The 19,858-nt window shown below is 49.6% G+C and overlaps 1 protein-coding gene across 1 annotated transcript in view; it reads left to right on the forward strand.

Annotated features, from left to right (window-relative positions):
• The first annotated feature begins 521 nt into the window (after positions 1–521).
• The window catches only part of PTK7 (protein tyrosine kinase 7 (inactive)), a 58,662-nt gene continuing 39,325 nt past the window's right edge, over positions 522–19,858 (forward strand). Inside the window, exon 1 of the mRNA XM_019738437.2 lies at positions 522–1,011. Within this exon, the coding sequence (XP_019593996.2) occupies positions 537–1,011 (475 nt within the window). The 5' untranslated portion in view covers positions 522–536. The remainder of the gene's footprint in view (positions 1,012–19,858) is intronic.

Genomic DNA, 19,858 nt, shown 5'->3' on the forward strand with positions numbered 1-19,858 from the left:
CCTACACCCCTTGCTGCTTTCACAACAAAGAAAGAATGTGGGGGTGGTGGCGCTGGGGGTGGGGGGTGCCTGGAACAAGGGCTGTGCTGGGCCTCCCCACAGCTGGAGACTTGGCCATGCCCTGACACAGCCCAGACTGCCTGGAGATGGACTTGGGATGAATTTGTCAGTTTAACAGCCTTCAGCCGGGCGTTCCGAGCCCAGTCTGTTTCTACCTCTGGGTTCAGATTGGTCCAGAGCCAAACCAGACTCCAGCCATGCACTGGTCCCTCACTTCTCCAGGCTACAGCTGTCCTGGGCGTCCACAGTATTCCCAGGTTCCCTCGCTTGGGGAACACCAAGGACACCCTAACGTTCTAGGTCTCCTTCGGGATTTCAGGTTGCTGAGAAGTGAGCCAGAGTCCACCGTGTCCCCTCCCACCCCGAGAACTTGGGGGAACTGCTGGTCCGACGCCCCAGGAAGGCGCAGAACGGACCATCCTGCCCCGGGGCCACGGAATCACAAAAGTCACTTTGGTTCCCCTGAGTTCCTGCAGATGAGGCGGTCGGCACAGCCTACCTACACTACCTTGTTCAGGTCCCCCCACACCGCCCGGCGCCTCCCTCTGTCCCGGATCCCTCTTCAGACCCCTCCCCCAACTGCGAGCTCCTCCCCGCCACGACGGGGAGGGGGCGTCGTGGGGGCGGGGCTCCGCGCAGCGGCCGGCGGGGAGGGGGCGTCGCTGGGCGGGGCTTGGCGGCGGCGGCGGCGGCGCGCAAGGACTCGGAGGTACCGGGCGCGCGCGGCTTCGGCTGGGGACGCCTCAGGCTCCGGCTGCGGCTGCTTGCAGCGGCGCCCGCGCTCCGGTGCGCTCGGCCTCTTGGGCCCGCCGCGGAGCGCAGTCTGCGCCCCCGCCGTGCGCCCGCCGGCTCCCTTCCCCGAACCAGCAGTGATGGGAGCTGTGCGGGGACCCCCGAACAGCCCCCGCCGGCTGCCTCTGCTCAGCGTCCTGCTGCTGCCGCTGCTGGGCGGTGAGTCCCGCGGAGCTGGGGGAGCGGGGCTCGGGAGCGCGGGAGCCCCCCGGGCACAGGGGGACACCGGGGAGGTGGGCTGGGGAGGCTGAGAGGGGAAGACACCCTGGAGTGGTGGAGAGCTTGGCTGGGGGGGCGAGGTCCCGGCGGCTGGGAGGTGGCGAAGCCCTCGCGGACTCGGTCGTAGGAGCCCTTCTCCCACCCACACCCACGAGGACGCGTTTCCAGTGTCTACAGAGTTTTCCCAGCCTGAGCGGAGAGTTTTGCTCGGGAGCCGCCGGGAATTGCCGGCGCCCGGGCCCTGGTGGGGAGTTGCTTTTCAGGAGAGAAAGGACTACCCCCTACCTCCAGTTAGGGGGGTGCAGTGAGGTGGCTGGCGGTGGGGGAGACCGAGTCCCTCGCGCTGGCTCAACCCAGGTGAGGGAGGCCGGCCTGGGACCGGATGCTGGACCGACCTGAGGCGCTCGGTGCGCGGAGCTTTGTTACCTACGCCGGCCGGACGCTCCCGGTTTCCCTCTTCCAAGTTCCTGGGCTAAGCTGGGACCCCTGATGGCCCTGCTGGTGAGGGCGGAAGAAGGGAAGAATTAGGGGCCGCCCCATCTCCTCTAGCTCCTGGGCCCGAGCCCACTCCCTGCTAGGGTCGAATCTGGGGAACGGAGTCCCAGGCTGTCGCGGTGACTAATGTGTGAAGGCCGCTGCCAAAATCAGGCATGGCTGGCCTGCAAAGGTGTGGACTGGGTTTGTTCTGCTCCTTCCTGGATTTCCATCCTGTGTCTCCTCACCGAGGAAAGAAAATCTTACTTTTTACGGGCAGTTCATTCTGCCTTTTCTTGGGGGGGGGGGGGGGCCTTAGCATTTTGATGAGGGTGTGGCCTGAATCTCCAGGACAGATAGGACCCCCACCCCTTCCCGCCTTTATTTCCTGACTCGATCCCACCTGAGTCACCACTGAGTTGTTGAAGTGCTTTAAAGGAAAGAACCAAGCTAACCTCACGACATAGACAGGAAATATAACCCCCATCTACCCCCCCTCGCCAAAAAAAACCCCCGCAAAAATCTTTGATGATGATTGAGGCAGTAGCCCTCTCTGGGGGAACCCTGCCTAGGGGACCTTGGTCCTAGCTTATCACTTTCCTCCTTGAAGAGTGGCCATGGGAAGGTGAGGGTAGAGAATTGCCTTTTCTGACACCTCCCCAGCCTGCCAGCTGTTGAGAGGTTTTGGTGCTGATGGAATCAACATCCCCCCCACTCCTAGTTGTAAAAGGAGAGGTAATTGGAACCCAGGACTCCAAGGTAAGAACAGGCTCCAGGGATTTGTAGGAGGTGTTTCTGGAGCTGCCCTGTGTTCCTCCTGATGTGTGGGGTGGTTATTGCTCATGGCAGAACCCACATCTGCTCCCAGAGGAAGTAATGGAAGTTTTTTGCCCAGCCAGGATTGAGGCCCAGCCATATGGGCGAGCAGCCTGAGTTCACAGGCTTACTGGGTCGGCTGGCTGTTTGGGTTTCCGTGTTTGGATCGCCCACTCTGGTTGTGTTCACCACTGATGTTTAGAGTGCTGGAGTCAAGGGGGGAAATTCTGGTGGAGACGGAGCTCTTGTTCAACAAATGCTAAATTCCTTTCATGAGAAGATGACTCTTGATGTTAATCGATGTTAATCTGGTGACGGTTGTTTAGCGGAGGGGGTGCTCCTGGTGGGGGAGTTGGGGCAGGCAGAGGGCTTGAGACCGGAGGTCTGGAATCTCCTCTGAGGGTGGGGAAGTGTCTGTGCTCAACAAAGGAACATTTTAATGAGAGCCTTAAATCAGTTCCACCAAATGTGCCCTGGTGTGGAACCTGTCCATGTGCTTTAACCATTTCAGCCGAGGGTGAGGCGCCTGCTGTCTTCCAGTGAAATCCAGGCACTCAACCCACCCCCAGCCGGCATGACTTCAGGGGGCAACGATTTTAAAATAGATTCAGTAGATTTTTCCATCTCATTGTTTGTGTAATTAACTGGAGTTGTAGTGAGACCCTGCTGTTAATAAGCCTGGAGTAAAGGACCTTAGGCTGGCTAGGTTTGTGGATTAGACCATTTTGAAGTTTGGGTAATTATGCTGTAAATGGCTGAGCAACTTTCCAAACTTGGAGATCCCCGTTGTGATAAATACGATGGTGGAGGAGAGGGTGAAACCTGGGATTGTGAGCCCTGACCGCTTGAATGGTCAGTTGTGGTCACTCCCCATCCCCGTTTCCGTACCTCTCTCTGGGTTCTTTCCTCCAGGCTCTTGTTTCTTTGGGGGAAATAAAGTCACATTCTGAGAGAGGCTGTTCTGAGGATTCCTTGAGGCTCTGCAGCCTGTAATTCAGGCCTAGGAGTTTGCTTTTATCAGTGATGGGCTTTCTCAGATGCTGGGAAGTACAGTGGGAGGGCAGGGGTAATCTCTGCACTTCGCTCGCCAAAGGATCTAGTCAAACTCCTGGCAGTTGAGAGCAGGGTTGAGTGGTGGAGACGAAGTGTTTGGCAAAACAGCAACTCCAACTCCTTGACAGGCCCTGTGCAGCCTTGGGCAAATTTCTTGACCTCACAGTTGGCCTCCTCTGTAAAGAGACTTACTTCCTGGAGTTGTGCTGAGGATTAAAATGTAATGAAGGGCCCCTTTCTTATTCTTTCCTCTCCTGTGGTGCGCTTCCAACATACCTTTCCAGCTTTACAATCATCCCCAACAATAAACATTTTCCACCTATTGGAACCCTCCCTTCCAGCCCAACTAGTTTCTTTCCCATCCCCTACGACATATATGGTTTCTCAGACCTTTCTTTCCTCACTGGCCGGTACCCCTGTAGGGACTGTCTCCCCATCTCTTTTGCCTAGTGCCACCTCCACTTCCTCCTCCAAGCTGTCCTGTCTGTCGTGTCAGAAAGTAAATGCCTGGAAAACTTCTGGACTCTTAGGACACCTTCCATATTTATGCCTGGTTGGGTCTAAACTTACAGAGGGGCTCTGCCTGTAGAATTAAGGCCAGTATCTTCTTTATAATGGGTCCTTACTGAGGTTTATTGAAAGGTGAATGAACCTTTTGGGTAGAGGGCAAAGGTGAGCAGCCCCATTGCCCCCAAAAGGCATTGGGGGTGTTTGGTGTCCTCACCAGCTTCTCTGGGTCGGGGTGGCCTGTTCCTCCCTGTGCCTGCTTTACCGTCACCCAATCAAGGGACCAACTTTTCTGTCTCTGTTTCTGGGCTATCTGTTCTTTGTGGCGCGTTGTTGAGTTTTCCATATGGCAGGGCTTCCGGTCTTCTCCAAGAGTTGTGGGCGTGGGCAACCACCTCTACACATGAAGCTGGCCTGCCTGGAAAGGCCATAGCTTAAAAATCATGAATTGGGTGGGGGCCTCAGTTATCTACAGTTTTGCCATTGTCACTCAAAATAAGGTCCAAAGACAAGTGGCATCAGCATCCCCTGGAAGCACGAATCAAAATCCCAATGTGCGTATTAACAAGCTCCCTACCTGACTGCACCCCAGCGTTCCAGAAGTCCTGTTCTAGGCATCTCTCCTTATACAGAAACTCCTATTGCCATAGGGCGAGTCAGGGACCCTAGATCTCACACCGTATTTGGAGACTGGCCGCAAATCATTTTTAGTTCCTGTGACCACTCTTCGGTGTGATGTGTGCAGTTAGAAAAAATTGCCTCCCTTTGGGTTGAATTTGGATGAGATTCTGTCAGGAAGCTTGTCTATTAAATGTGTGACTAGAAGGTTTGCAACATTAAGTGTGACATTGTGTTGCTCTTAGAGACTCAGCTTTTCCTAGAGGAGCATGTGTCTCATTTTGTAATGAAAGCCGGTGGAGAACTTGGATTTGTTAGGCAGAAATTTGGTTGGTGGACGACTTTTCAGGAATACATTTGGCTCCTAAAGGAAAGGGACGTCTCTGCTGGGCTTCTACAGTTGTCGTGTTGTTTGTTCAGTCTTTGGAGGATTTTGTATTTGGGAAGGAGGGGTTCGTGTGAGTTTGTGTTCAAGCCAGTGCAGCTTCTGTGAGATTCATCTGGGGTGGAGGTGGGCCAGTTAAGACTCTGATTTTTGAGCCAAGAGCATTTTGGGGCCAGAGATTCTGTCTTTGGTGTTTTCCTGATGGAAGAAAGGGTCATTAAACAGGGTTGGGTATCCTTGGCCTTCTTCCCTCGGCCTCCCTCTGCTCTCCCTAACCTCAGTAGCATGCGTCTCTGCAGCTGTGCCCCTGGCACTACCCCTCGTAGAGCCACATGGTGGGGTTGCAGGCTCGGAGCCATGGCTGCTGGCGCCGGTTCTAACCTTGCCCTCCAGCTGCCAGGCTGCCTCTCTCCTCTCTTCCTGCTCTGCCTCCCCCACCGGGTCCTTCTTTCGAGAATGTGTGGAAGTTCTGCCATGGTGGCTGGGTGAGAGTCCCATTTGGGGGTTCTCTGAGATCTGCTGAGTGCACATTCGGCCCTGCTGAGCCCCCTGCAGCTTTGGTGGAGCTGGCACAGGATCTGCTACAGCTAATCAGCGGTTTGAGGAAGCCCTCTGTAGTATGTCACTTTTTCCATCCTCTTTTCTTCTCTGCATTTAGGCCGTTTCCCTGCCAGTCATGCTCCACAAGTAGCAGTGGGGCAGGGAGGAAACTTCTTTGGAAAAGGGCAGACATCACAGGCGTGTTTCCCCTCTTGCTGCTGGGTTTGGGGTGGCCAAGCTCCTGCGTCCCTGTGAGATGAACCCTGATCGAATGCACAGGCGAGTGGGGTGCAGTCTCCCAGGGCTACTGCAGATCGCAAGTTCCTGCCAGAAGCTTCGAGCTGTTATGATGAGCAGGAGATACACTTCCTGGTCTAGGGGTGTAGGTCACTTCTGAAAACTGGGTCCTGATTATGAGTCACGTGTCAGGAAGATGGACATTTGTGTTTCTCAAAAATGTGGTCCAGAGACCATCGGGCGTGGGCAAGAAAGAGGGGCAGGTAACCAGAGGTACTGGTTAAAATTTGACTCACCTGGGTCCTACTGCAGACCTGCCCATCAAGATCAAATGTATTTTATTTTCTTATTTGTGAGATTATATTGTTAGTTTTTGAATAGCCGGTCCAGCCACAGAGTTCAAATCTCAAAAGGAAACTGCATTTTAAAAGAGCTTCCCAAGAGATTCTTATCTACACTCAAGTTTGAGAACCACTGGGTAGCCTCAAGGAGACTGTCAGCCTACAGTGGGGGTGGGGTGATGAGAAAGAGGTTGGTGTTAATATCGAAGGGCTTAGGAAAGTCAGTTCAAAGTGTTGGAGTGTCATCCGCGCATGACACTGTCTCAGGTGGGGCGGGAGGCAGGAAGGAGACAGGATGCAGAGATATGAATCAGATGAAGTATAATGAAAGGCATCATTTGGAACAGTGCTACATAGAATACAAGAACATTCCAGAATGTGTAGGACAGTAAGTCCACAAGGCAGGAGCAAATGGGAAGTGGAAGAGCTTCAGAGAGGAGAGATGGTTGACATTGCCAGAGATGGTTGGGTGCGTCTGAAAACTTGGCTGGTTCTTTTCTAAAATCACACACATCAATGCACCATAAAAGAAGAGAGGGGAGGGGTGGCCGGTTAGCTCAGTGGGTTAGAGTGCGGTGCTCTTAACAAAAAGGTTGCCGGTTTGATCCCTACATGGGCCACAGTGAGCTGCGCTCTCCTTAAAAAAAAGGGAAGAGAGACGGCAACTATCGTCCTCTGACACCTGCTTTTGTGTGTTTAGTCCTGGCTCAGTTGCTCCTAGCCACATGACCCTGAGCTGCTTCATTAACCTTTCCAAGCCTCAGTTTCCATCATTTCCTCAAAGCAAATGATGCCTGTCTCTGCCTTGCCACCTGGTGCTCCTAGCTGGGAAGACAGCTGACCCAGGAAAGCAGCCCCTCTGGCTAGCCCTGAGGTCTGTGCTCCTGACCTTTTGTCTTCCTTTAAGGTGTCAGCCTTTCTGTCCAGTCCTCCGTCTCTGGACGGGTTTGTGAGGGCTCAACAAAGTCCCTTTTGACTGGCAGCTTTAGATGTGGTTTCCTCATTCTAAAGCACAGATTTTCTAAATGGGTCTCAGTTTTCTAACAGCAGCTCAGAAATGTGGATACAGTCACTTTGCATTTCCTGGTGGGAATTCTTTCTCCCCTATCCCAACAGCAGCTTCTCCCCGGGGTGGTCAGTGCTGGCTCCCGGCCACCATCACCCCTGGCTGACGTCCTTCCAGGGAGTAGGTAGTAAACTGTGCTCCTTGCAGCTTAGGCAGACTTTTATGTTACCCAGGGGAGGGGCTTCTGTCATCACAGGATGGCTGTAGGGTTTTCCCCAGTCAGTCACGCTGTGTAACTTGTGGGAACTTCTATCAGCGCCATGGAGGTTCCTGAGGTGCTGTGTGGTCTCCCTATGGGTGGTTCGGTGGTCAGAGTGGGCACTAGCATACACTGGCTCTCTTTTGGGGTGGTGGTGGGGGGGCAATGAGGAGAATGCTTGTCTGCTTTTGGGATTGCTGAGGTGTCCCAGCAGCTAGCGAGCTCCTACAGTGCCTTTATTAGAAGTAGGCACCCTTCCTCCACGTGAATGCAGCCCTGCACCAGGATGCAGGGCTTTGGCTAGTGTAGCTCAGGCCGTATTTCAGTCGGTCGGACGTCCTGAACTGTCCAACATGGCTGTCGCATTGGCGTGAGGGCCTTGCAGCTCGTGGCTCTTTGCTTCTCCGTTGATGGACAAAGATGATTTTGGAGACGTCTGTTCTAATACTCGGTTTCAGATAAACCCTGTTCCCTGCCGTTCTCCTGCCTCCTGGGGTGGTGGGTGGGGGCACTGCTGCTCATACACCAGGAGGAGCCTGGGAAGATGGCGTCCCAGTGCCGCACCCACTCCACAGTGTGTCGGCTGCTGAGGTGTCTGAGGTCTCCGCCTGTTCTGGGCGCCTTTTCCCGCCGTAGGTGGTAATGGATAGGATAGGGAGGGCTGGCTGAGTCTTCAGAGAAGAGGGGCCACTTGGTTTACTTGCCACTTCCTGAAGGAGCGTCAGGCTTGCCTCTCTCCTGGGCACACCACGTACAGTGTGTGGCATTCCCGATGGAGAGGACGTCCTGCCGTAGAAGTGGTATCACTTCAGTTGTCAAGATGGGTCCTTGGTCATGACGGGCTCTCATTCTGGGTCCCCTGGAGGTGCATATCCCTCTAAACCTGAGGAAGCACTGAAGTGGGGAGACAGGGACTCCGGGCTGGGAGTGGGGAGACAGGGACTCTGCTCCCACATTTGCCCCAGACTGCTCATGCCACGTTAGGCAACTCCAACTTGCCACTTGGGCCTCCACTTGAGGACAGAAGACTTTGGAGGACCTGTACTGTGGTGACCTTTGAGGCTGACCCAACCCAGGATGGCACCCTCCCGCTGTGTTTCTGCCACACTTCCAGGCTCTCCTTTTTGCCCTTGGTTTTCAGGAGGGCACTTAATTGGAGGGCTGCGTTTTATTCTGGAATCTCCAGTGCGTGGGCACAGAGGCATTTAGATTCGATCAACTGGTGCTTGGGTATTAGGGTGTCATTCTCTGGATGCAAAGGGGAACAGAAAGGTTTGAGTACCTTTGGGGGAGGTTTGGGAGGGAGTTTTTTTGATAGGGGAAAAAAGAACACCAAACGAGAGTTTTTATCAGAGTAAGAGAAGGCAGAAATACTTACCTGATTCGTTCTCAGCTATTTGAGAGACTAGTGCCTGGTTGGGGAACGTCTTTTCTTGGATTGCACAGGAGGGAGAACTGCTGAAGGGAGGCTTGAAGCTGGAAGAAGGGATTGGGTGTGTTTTGGGGGAGCCCCCTTCCTGTAAGACCGGCAACTGGACCCAGCTTTGCAGTGGACAAAATGCTTTCACTGATGCTGACATTTGATCCTGTCAACAAGGCTCAGAGGTTGGCAAGGTGAGGGTGGTGGCTTTCTTGTTTCTTTTTTCTTTTTCAGAGGGGGAAAGAGGAGGGGGGCATTTGACAAGTAAAGAAACTGAGGCACAAAGTATGCTGTGTTGAGGACTACAGAGCTAGTTAAGTAACAGAGCTTATTCCGTGCTCTCATATGTCCTTGTATGTATGTCAGCACTCGAAGCTATAAAACGTCGCACACGCATGCCTTGGAACCAGGTAAACATTGGGGAGTGGATTTTGCAGATGAGATAACTCGGGGTGGGTTTAGGAGCAGCCCCGCTAGAGTCAGAGGGTGGAGTAACCATGGTTCTTTCTACATAAAGATGTATCGATCAATAACTCACACAGGGAGAGATCGTTAGGGCCACAGCATTCAAGATTGCCAATTTTTCTCCCCGTTTTTTTGTTACAAAACAAGTTAAGGTGTTCAGGTGCTCATCCTGAGGTTTGTATACATCTTAACATTTTTAGAGTTATGGTCAGACTGCATGTCATCTGGAAGTCTGTGACACTGCATGCGAATCCCTAAGATCTGAGCTTCTCTCACAAACCCCTGCGTCCTTAGACTCTTCTGCCTGGTGCGTCTAGAAGGTCACGGGCAGTTACAGGCCCCAGCTTGCAGGTGTGCTGCCACATTCCAGACCAGTGTGCCTGCTGGGAGTTGCAGACGGGGTGATGGCTGTGGTGGAGACTATGTAGGTGGTAATAGTCGGCTCTGCCGTGGTTAATAGTTTGCCGTCTCTAACTGCTTTTGTGTGGATAGATGTGCCCGTGATTGGCGGTACAGGCCGTGGCACATCGTCGGAGCCCGACGGAGGTAGGTTTCCCTTCCATTTCTGACTTTGGAGGCCACGTCTTTTAATTGTCAAGAGGTTGCACAAGGACCTCTCACCTTCTGGGAGATGTAAGCTTTTCTGCACCTGGTCTGTCATAGGTTGCTGCCGAGTTGTTGGCCGCCCTTGGCGATCCCACGGAGTTTGTTCTGCTCCTGAAGTTCTCAGATTCCCACAAGGGAACTTACGTTCTGTCATGGAAGGGTGCAAAGTGACACTTGGATTCTGTGTAGTTCAGCTATTACAAAACACAAAGCTGAGCTGTTCCCTGGTGGGGCGAAGAGAGAGAAGAATCCTTCAGGCCAGCAGGTCCTTCAAAAGGGGATGTGCTACGATGGCGTTTGAGATCCTAAGTTCATTTCCAGCCACCTGAAAAACAAAACAAATCACCAAGAAAACAGTTGTCTTGTGCAGCTTTAGAGAAAAAAAAAAAAAAAGGAAATGCTGTCGGTCTTGTAGCTCCAGCTACACAGAACAAATCATTCTATCTGGATCTGTTTGGTTAATTTAGCAGGTTAAGCCAATTGTTAAACTGACCAATTCAAAAGATGCCCAGCTGGCCAGCAGCTTTGTGGTCTGTGATCTGGGCTCCTCGGCCCCAGGGGTACGGCCCTCCTTGGGGAGGAGGGAGATGCTGGGTCCTGGAACAGCCCCGGAGCCTGCAGGAAGATCTCTGCGTGCCCCACCTTCTGAAAACTCCCTAAAACAGAAGGCTTTTATTTAGTAAACACGCGCCCCTGGCCTTGATAAAGTGTCCTGATGAGTTGCTTGGTGCAGTGCGTGCGTGCGTGCGTGTGTGTGTGTGTGTGTGTGTATTTGTCCCTTTATAGCTGTGGAAAAGGTTGGGGTGCTGTCAGCTGCTTCTGGGCCTTCCTTAGTCTCTTTACCTTTGTTTCAAGGGCCTTTTTTTTTTTTTTTTTTTTTTAACTGTTTAACTTTTTAAAAAAAATTTTTTATTGGGGAACAGTGTGTTTCTCCAGGGCCCATCAGCTCCATTCCAGTTATGGAGAGCACAGCTCAGCTCCAAGCCCAGTCACTGTTTTCAATCTTTAGTTGCCAGGGGCACAGCCTACCATTCCATGCGGGAATTGAACTGGCAACCTTGTTGAGAGCTTGCGCTCTAACCAGCTGAACCATCCGGCCACCCCTGTGGAAGCTCAGGGGCAGCTGGTTATCTTCCATCTAGTTGTGGAGGGCGCAGCTCACTGGCCCATGTGGGACTCGAACCTGTGACCCTGCCGTTCATAGCTCGCGCTGTAACCAACTGAGCCATCCGCCGCCCCAAGGGCCTTTTGAAGATGGTCTGAGAGGTCCTATTGAGCTGGCTTGCTGTCTCTGGCAGCAATTTTAGGCGAGTCTCTACTTGAGACTCCCCATGAGACTCACTTTCCCAGGCCCCCTGAAGCTGCCGCCTGAGACCCAGAAACAGAGCAAGAGAGCCTGGGCCCAGCCTGGTCTGGGCTTGGGTGGCACCTCTCTCTGTCCCCTTCCCACCCGGCCCGGATCAAAGGAACCTCCTCAGGGAGCAGGGAAATACCTCTCCCAATAGCCCCACCAGCGAGTAAACAGTCGGGGCCCCTTGCAGCTTTTGAAGCACGGTGCTTCAGGCCTGGAGGAATGCAGAACATTTCATTTTAGGAGTGGACTTAGGTTTCCACTGCTTTCGGTATTTGCAAATTTGAAACAAATGCCCTCATTTAGCAGCAGGCAGGCTGGGCAGTAAACGGGGGCTGTTTAAGGGCATTTATGGCGGTCACAGGTATTTGTGGGAAGAGGGACCCCAGCAGGTTTGGGAAAGGACAGAGGGTTTATGGTTAGGTGGGTTGTACAAAGACTCCAGCCAGGTCTCCGGTGGAGGGTTGTTGTTAGGTGGGCTTTGTCATAAAAATCCTTGCGGACTCCTGCTCCCCAGGAAGCATCTTCTTCTGTCAGACAAAGAGGTTTGGGCTGGTGTTTATCCCCCCCCCCCGCCCCCCTGCTGATGCTCAGCCCCTCGTCCCTCTCGCTTGGCTGCCAAAGTGTCAGATTTCCAGTGAACCCTTCCTTCTCCCACTCCCAGGACTTGAAAGGCTCGTTAAATGTGCTTTATATATATAACAAGTTGGCTGAGAGGTTTCCCCCTCACTTCCAGCCAGTTTTGTGAGGAAGGAACTAGGGAAACCTGTTTTCCTTTTGTTGTTGTTTCTGGAAGTAGGATCTGTGAAGGTGGAATTGCAGAAAGACTCTGATTTTAGGAACCAACCAAACAAGTGTTTCTTGCCTTTGGTGGTCTGTCTGAGGCCTGGCCGTCCCCCCCTCTTGCTCCACAGGGAAATTCAGAAATCTGTTTAGGAACTGAGTTCTGGTGTCATAGCTTGCTCCTCAGGCACTTTGGACAGTTCGCTTTACTGAGCCTCAGTTTCCTCTCTTGTAAGCTGGGGATAATAACAACCCCATTAGAGAGCGTGTGAGAACTGAGACAGTACTATATTTCATTTACTCTAAAGTGCCCCCCCACCCCCGCCCCAGTTTCACATCTTTGAAATCAGGTTGTGACATAATTACGTAGGACAGCTTTTAATTTAACTGGTACCATTCATTCCTTTTAGTGAAACATAAATGATGGCACATTTAAAAATCAGTGACACCTTTGAAATTCAGTGTAGGTGAAGGACTTAGTCATATAGTCAATGCTCCATTAAAGACAGTTATCATGTGATGAGGGTGATTTATTTACAGGCCTGTTTTTTTGTTTCCCATCCACCAGTAACTTTCTATAGAAACTGTTTTCCTTTTAGTCTGGCATATAAATAACAAATGATGCTTAAGACATAAGGCATCATGGTAGGTAGTGTGTGTGGGGATGCGGGGTGGGGGGGTGGGGGGAAGGGCCCTTTTTAAGTCCTTAGGAGGCAAGAGATGTCCGGAAGAGGAGGTGGATGTCCCTAAGAGGGTAAACAGTCAATTATGGAAAGAAAATACCTGTCTGATGGTAGAGTCTCCATTTAAAAAGGCTGAGCTATTCCTGAGGGAGACTGGAGACCCGCTCCAGGAATGGATTGTCTGGTAGGCGAATTGAGATAGAACCAGAAAAGAGTAATTAACAGGGATGCAGAGAAGCACCAAAGGGGGACATCGTGACCGCCATTCTCTCAGAGAACGGAGACATGAGAGGGGCAGGCCGGAGACGGACAGGCGATGGGAGCGTTTTCCTCCCCTCCCAGACCGCACACTTGTGTGGGGTCCATCCAGACTGTGGAAACACCTGCTTCGTGCTGCCCATGCATTTGCCGCTGAACGGTACCTTTCTTCTTTAGGACACAAGTGGTCCAAAGGCCAGGAGGTGGGTTAGATTGGCTGTGGGTTGGGGTTTAGATAGTAGATGAAACGAGAAAGATGTGTCCCTTTTGTATGTATGAATAAAGGTCAAGAGCAAAGCTTTTTTCTTCTTTTTTAATGAATAGATTTGTTTCAAGCCTGCCACACGTTTACCTTTGGAGCCTTAGGCATTCCATCTTAGAGGGGTTTCAGAAGGTGAGGTTCTTTCTGTGTACTCGCTCAGAATTTTACCCCTTGGTAGGTATGCCTGGCTAGTAAAGGGGCTGATGAATGGGGGGCACCTGAAAGGCCAGAACTCAGGTCCAAGGTTTGGGAGACCCAGCCCCTCTATAGAGCGAGTACCCCTCTTGGCCATGTTTTGAAGACTAAGTTATCGTAGATGATGTGCCTTGAACAATCAGGAAGAATGGGGTTGAGGTGTTAAAATTATTCCAGGGCTCTTTTCCTGAAAGGCTTTGATACACTGGTAAGGGCATTTTTTTGATGCTATAAAATTTATTTTTGGAGGCCCTCGATAAATTTCAATGTGAAATCTTCTTCTGGGGTACCCGAGCTTCCCATCTTCTCCATCCTGAAAGAAGCAGTGATTCTTTCCAAACCAGATCAACCAATGCTTTGAAGCCCTTTTTATGTCTTGGGCACCCACAGTGATACCTGTGGGCCCTCAGTGGTCCCGCATTTAGCGAGTTGCCCAGTTTGGGTCTAAGCCTCCCCATTCCTTATTTACACCCATGTCCAGAAAAGCCTAGAGAGGACTTGCATGGACCTCCGTGGGTCTCCCGCCAGCTGCTGGCTTGGGGGTGACTCCTGTGGCAGCTGACTTAACAGCTGCCTGTTCTGGGCCAGGCTGGGCCTCAGCCCTGGGGAGAGGTGTTGATCAGGCAGGCTGACAGGGCAACAAATCCCCCCCCTGAGCCCCAGGTTGGAAGTAAATTTGTTAAAAGTTGCTCTTAGACTCCTGACAAATTGCTTTCAGTTTTTGCTGCCAACAGAGAACTCTGAAAACAGGGTGTAAATTGAGTTATTTATACTGTCTCTGTTTTTGTTGCTTCCACGAAGTTGTGAAGGAGGGCGTCTGTCCAAGGGAGCTTTTCAGGTTCCTGTTGCTCCGTTCCTCAGGTACCTGGCATCAGGTGAAGAGCTGGTGGGGGTGGTAGGGTGAAGTGCCCTTGCGTGCAGGATGTGTGGTGACCGACAGGCCTTTGAGGTGCCTGGAACCAGCCCCTTTGATTAGATCAAAGAAAATACCTTTTGTTTTTCCTCTCACACTTTCCTCTGCCCTGGAGCCAGAGTTGTAAAGAGGTGGAGTTGTGAGGGTCTGCATCTGGTGGCTGGGGGTGGGGTGTGGGGTGGGACACTGTGAGGGCTGCGAGGGGCGGGGCTCTTCCCTGGTGCTGAGCACTTCCTGTAGTCTGCTCCTGCTGCCCTGGGTGCCCAGGGGTCTGCCTGGGCTCGCCTGGGCACCTGGGGCTCTGCTGGGCCGCCCGCCCAGCAGGGCCCTGCCAGAGCTGGGCTGTAAGCTGGTGAACCCAGCCACACAAAGACGGATTTCACTCCAGGCTAAGTGTTTTGTTGCTGAATCATTTGCATTCATTAAAAGTAGTGAAGGGTGAGTGATATTTAAGGCAACAGGACGGGTTTACTGGAGGCTGCTGCTGCCGTAGAGCCTCATTAAGAATTCGTGGGGCTGGAGAGAGGATGGGCGCAGCTCATTCAAAGCTTACTTAACTTCTGACTGCCTTGGGCATAGGCCAGCTACTAAAATATGAAAAATGTTTGCCCAGCAGCCCCCAGAGCTTGGCCAGACTGCCCTGGCCAAAGAAAACACACACTTACAATTCATTATTTAGCCTCCTCCTGTGTACTTGCTCCTGTCTCTTCCTCCCCTGGGACCTTGCTGAGTTGGGGGCGGGGCAGGAGGGCCCCCTTCATATTTTAAAAGGAAGGTTTGCCTAAAGCAAGTGCTGTCCACATCCACCTCCACCCCCACCTCTCTTCTCAGGTTATTTCACACAATCCTTCCTGAGGGACTTCAGGGTGTTTCTGAGGGTTTGCTATTTTAAACAATGCCACGGCAAATCTCTTTGAACCTAGCGTTGCCCTTGTGTTTGTATATCTGGAGGATAAATTCCCAGAAGTGGAGCTGCTCCGTCAAAGGATATGAATGTGTCAAAACTATGTACCAACTTTTATACTTATGCCATCATTTTTCTGGGGAGGGAGTTTATAGCTTTCATCACATTTCTGAATCACTGCTGTACAATGAGCCTGTGAAAATAACACAGGATAATGTGTGAAAGCTGGTAAGCATGGTTCAAACATAGGCCATTGCGAGGGTGACCAGAGAATTTATCATCCAGACGGGGACATTATTAATAATTGTGCCAAGACAACCAGCATAAGCCAGGTTGTTCCAGGTAACTTGGGAGAATGGTAGCTCCATGCCCACCAAGGGTCTTATTCCCTTACCTCTGAGACCACATACGTTCGTTCTCTCTTCCACACCATGGAGCTCTCAATTGCCTGCTCCTTTTTCTGTTCCATTCTGTCAGATGTGTCCTTTTTATTGTCCCCAACTTGATGATGAACTTGGCGGGGTGGGTCGAGTTCCCGACCTCTGTTTTCCCACAAAGCCCAAGCCTCCCAGATACCTGCTCAGTGGTTGCTCAGAAGGTCTGGGATTCCCAAGACCAGAATTTGAGTCCGGGAAGCGGCCTAACTTTTCTGAGCACCATTTCTTCATCAGTAGGATGCAAATGATAACATCCACCTCCTGTGGCTATGGTGAGGGTCTCAGGAAGTCAAAGTTGGGCCTGGGGTGTTGTGGGTGTTGCCATGGCTGTGGGAGGTGACACACTGACACATATTGTCACTCACTGACATATGCGAATATACTGGGAGCCCGTACGGTTAGCTGTCTACAATTGTTTTTTCTGCTTTTCCATTTATTACTGAGCCCTTAATTGCTCTTCTATCTGTTCCTTCCCTTTAAATCCCATTGTCCATTGCCTCCCTCAGATCTTGTCATTTCTCCCTTGGAATACTGCTGGGAAAAAAGAATGAATTTTTGAAGGCAGCATCTTTTTCCCCCTCAAACGCGTGCACGAGACGTACTTTATGAAACCCGAGATGAAAAAACTAGATGAGAAACAACAGGCTGAGAAGAAAAAGGAAGCTGACTGAAAAGGGTGAAGAGATAAAAAGAGGACTGGCTGAGGAAACAAATGAGTACAGGGAAACAAAAAATGAAGAGCAGAATTAAGTTTCTAGTGTATTCTTTAAAGGGTGGAACCAGCACTGCAGTTAACCTAATCAGTGACGTGCAGTTACAGAGCTCTCAGAATCCAGAGGAAAATGTACAGTGAGATGAAAATGATGAAAATAACGTGACAATTAGAAAAATACATGTAAGATTTTTAAAAAGTAATGAAGGGTGTATTAGTAGAATTAAAAAGCAAGAAGTCTACCTTTCAGATCCTAAGAGGCCGCGAAAGCAAATAAAACCAATATATACCACAAAGGGAAGAAGCATTGCAGTATTAAAACATAAAATAGGCAAAAGCGAGGACAAATAAAACAGTTGTGATTTTAAGTTTTGGTGGAATAATTCTCCTATTGAGTTAAGGTAAAATTAAGATTGAGTAAAAAAGTTTCACACTTTTCATGAGACAAACCTAAAATAGTGACAAAGTTTGTTTTATTTTTCTAATTTTAGGCCAGTAGCTTAATTTTCACTCATTATTTAGGGAATAATTGAAGATTAATTTTCATCTGAATACACATTGGATATTAATAAATTTGAAATGAAAAAGGATAGACTTGATCAGCCCCCATGGCTTTTTAAAAAAACAAAGAACTAAAACTTGGGTACGACTATTCAAGAAAAAGAAAGAAAAGGTCAACAAAACAAGAAAGGAAAAAGAGGCTTTAACCTCATTCTGGGCCACACAATTTCCTGAGCACATGCTAGGTAGATAGTGGGCACACACAGGAGGGAATGAGACGGAGCCGACTATTTAATGGGGGGGAGGGGGGGATGCAGAACATGGATCCCAACAATGACAGTTGTGATCATCATGATTAAGAAGATTTTAAAAATTATCAAGTGTTACCACGTTCAATGCTATCCTAAGAAATCTATGCTAGGAATATATAAATTACTCAAGTTTATTCAAGAGCCATTAAAATGATTAACTAGACCAGTAAGTATTAAAGACAATTGAAAAATAAAACAAAACAAAACCAAAAAACTCCACCAAACTGTTCTAATCAGAGGGCTTTGAAGGGAAAAATGTTAAGGAAATCGAGCCTTGTCATGCTTTGTAGACTGTCACAGAGCCAAGGAACAGACTCATGGCATGTCACAAAGTTGACATAACCTTGCTCCCAGATGCTGACTGAGAGTACAGAAAAGAAAAATACACTTCTTAGAAATATTGGTGTAAAATCTAATATAAAATACTAGTAAATTAAATCTAATGCTATGTTCAAGAGAATGTACTATAAACAATTAAAGAATTTATTCCAAAAATGCACAGATGGTTTAATCTCATACAATTCATCAAAATGAGTCAGGAGTCAGTTATCTCAATAGATGCAAAAATGACATTAGATGCAAATTAACATCCATTCTTAATTAAAAAGAAAATCTCGAACCACAGCTAACATTGTACTTAAAAATGAAATTATAATGCTGTTCTCTTTAAAATGAAGTCACTACGTTAAAATAATAAAGTCACTACTAGTTAACATTCTGGAAATTATAGCTGAAATAATACTATAAGAAAACAAAAGTCAAAATAAAGTTAATGTTCTTTGCTGATGGTATCATTTCTTTACAGGAGAAACCCAAGTGTCAACTGAAAACCACTAGACTGAATAAGGCAGTTGAGTCATTTGGCAACACACAAAACTACACAAAATCCAGAAGGTTCAATACCTGTCAGCAAGTAACCTTTTAACAAATACAGTGGAAATGTTTATCCCCGTCACAAAATCATCAAAAACCCATAAAGCAATATAATGGAAACTCTATGTTGAAGGAGCCAGTAAATACCATCCTTCTCCCCTCTGAATTTGAAACCACTAGAGGCAGGGAGGAAGGAAAGAGACAGACATAGACAGATAGAAATCAGGGCAATACCTTTATAGTTGATAAAGGCTAGGTCGAGGACAAGGTTTTAATCGGAAGAGGATAAATTTGTCTGATTCATCCCTGTATTAGGTGTGTGTGTGTGTGTGTGTGTGTGTGTGTGTGTGTAAGCTACCAATATACAACGTGTTCTATCTGCAGGGGGGTATAATCCCCCCCTAAGTGGGTGGGGAGGAAGGGTCAGAGCCAAACAGGTCCAATCAGACATCACCCCTCTCCGGCTTGTGAGAAGGAGGTGCAGTGAGGCTCCAATGGCACCCCCTCTGCTGGAATGGGGAGGAGTTATTCCTTTTTAAAACTTCCTCCCTTTGCTCTCTGAACTTAAGGGTTTAACCACTGAAGGCCCTGGGCACCTGGGGGTGTGGGTGCCTGGAGAGTGTGGCTCTACCCTTCTGGGAAAGGGCGTGGCTGCCGGGCAGCGCTTCCTGCTTCCACCTTCACTACACTGCTTCTTTGTAGATGCTTCCAGGACACCTGGAGAACAGACTAGATTTCCCCCCAGAAGGCTCTCAAATGGAACCAAACAGGACAGTATTTAAGTTGATTCCAAGGCAATTCTGCACCCAAGGGTGAAAAATCAGCTTCCTATCTATTGCCCAGCCCAAATCATGTGCAAACACATTTTCTTGTGAGAAGTTAAATAACAGTTGCGAACAGGAACCTTCACCATCTTGTTCACACTGTATTCCCAGCACTTAAAACAGTGCCTGGAACATAGTAACACTCAGTAACTTAATGACCATTCTGGGGTGTGTGTGTGTGTGTGTGTGTGCAATATGTAATGCAGAAAAGGCCTGATTCCCGATCTTATTGATTACAAATTAATAAGAGAGATAAGCAATGAACAAGGAAAAAATAGACAAAGAAGTTAAATAGAAAGTGGACAATAAGAAATTCAGCTAACCAGTAAAGCATAAGAAAGATTGCTTTATCTTGTTAAAGACAAACTAAAGGTCTCAAACGCATTGCAAATTAAAACAAAGTATTATTTTATGTCTTTCAGGTTGCCAAAGATTAATACTTATCAGTGTTGGTACAGGAGCATAAGTAGGCACAGCCTTTTTCTTTTTTTCTTTTTTTTTTTTTAAAGATTTTATTGGGGAAGGGGAACAGAACTTTATTGGGGAACAGTGTGTACTTCCAGGCCTTTATTCCAGGTCAAGTTGTTGTCCTTTCAATCTTAGTTGTGGAGGGTGCCGTTCAGCTTCAAGTTGTTGTCCTTTCAGTCGTAGTTGTGGAGGGCGCAGCTCAGCTCCAGGTCCAGTTGCCATTTCTAGTTGCAGGGGGCACAGCCCACCATCCCTTGCAGGAGTCGAGGAATCGAACTGGCAACCTTGTGGTTGAGAGCCTGCGCTCCAACCAACTGAGCCATCCGGGAGGCAGCTCAGCTCAAGGTGCTGTGTTCAATCTTAGTTGCAGGGGGCAGAGCCCACCATCCCTTGTGGGACTTGAGTTGAACCATCAACCTTGTGGTTGAGAGCCCACTGGCCCATGTGGGAATCGAACCGGCAGCCCTCGGAGTTAGGAGCACGGAGCTCTAACCACCTGAGCCACTGGGCCGGCCCGGCACAGCCTTTTTAAAGAACAGTTTGTCATTTATCCATAACTTGAAATTGTATTATTTTCTTTGGTCC

The sequence above is a fragment of the Rhinolophus sinicus genome, linkage group LG05 (genome assembly GCF_036562045.2).
Source record: "Rhinolophus sinicus isolate RSC01 linkage group LG05, ASM3656204v1, whole genome shotgun sequence".
NCBI lineage: Eukaryota > Metazoa > Chordata > Mammalia > Chiroptera > Rhinolophidae > Rhinolophus > Rhinolophus sinicus.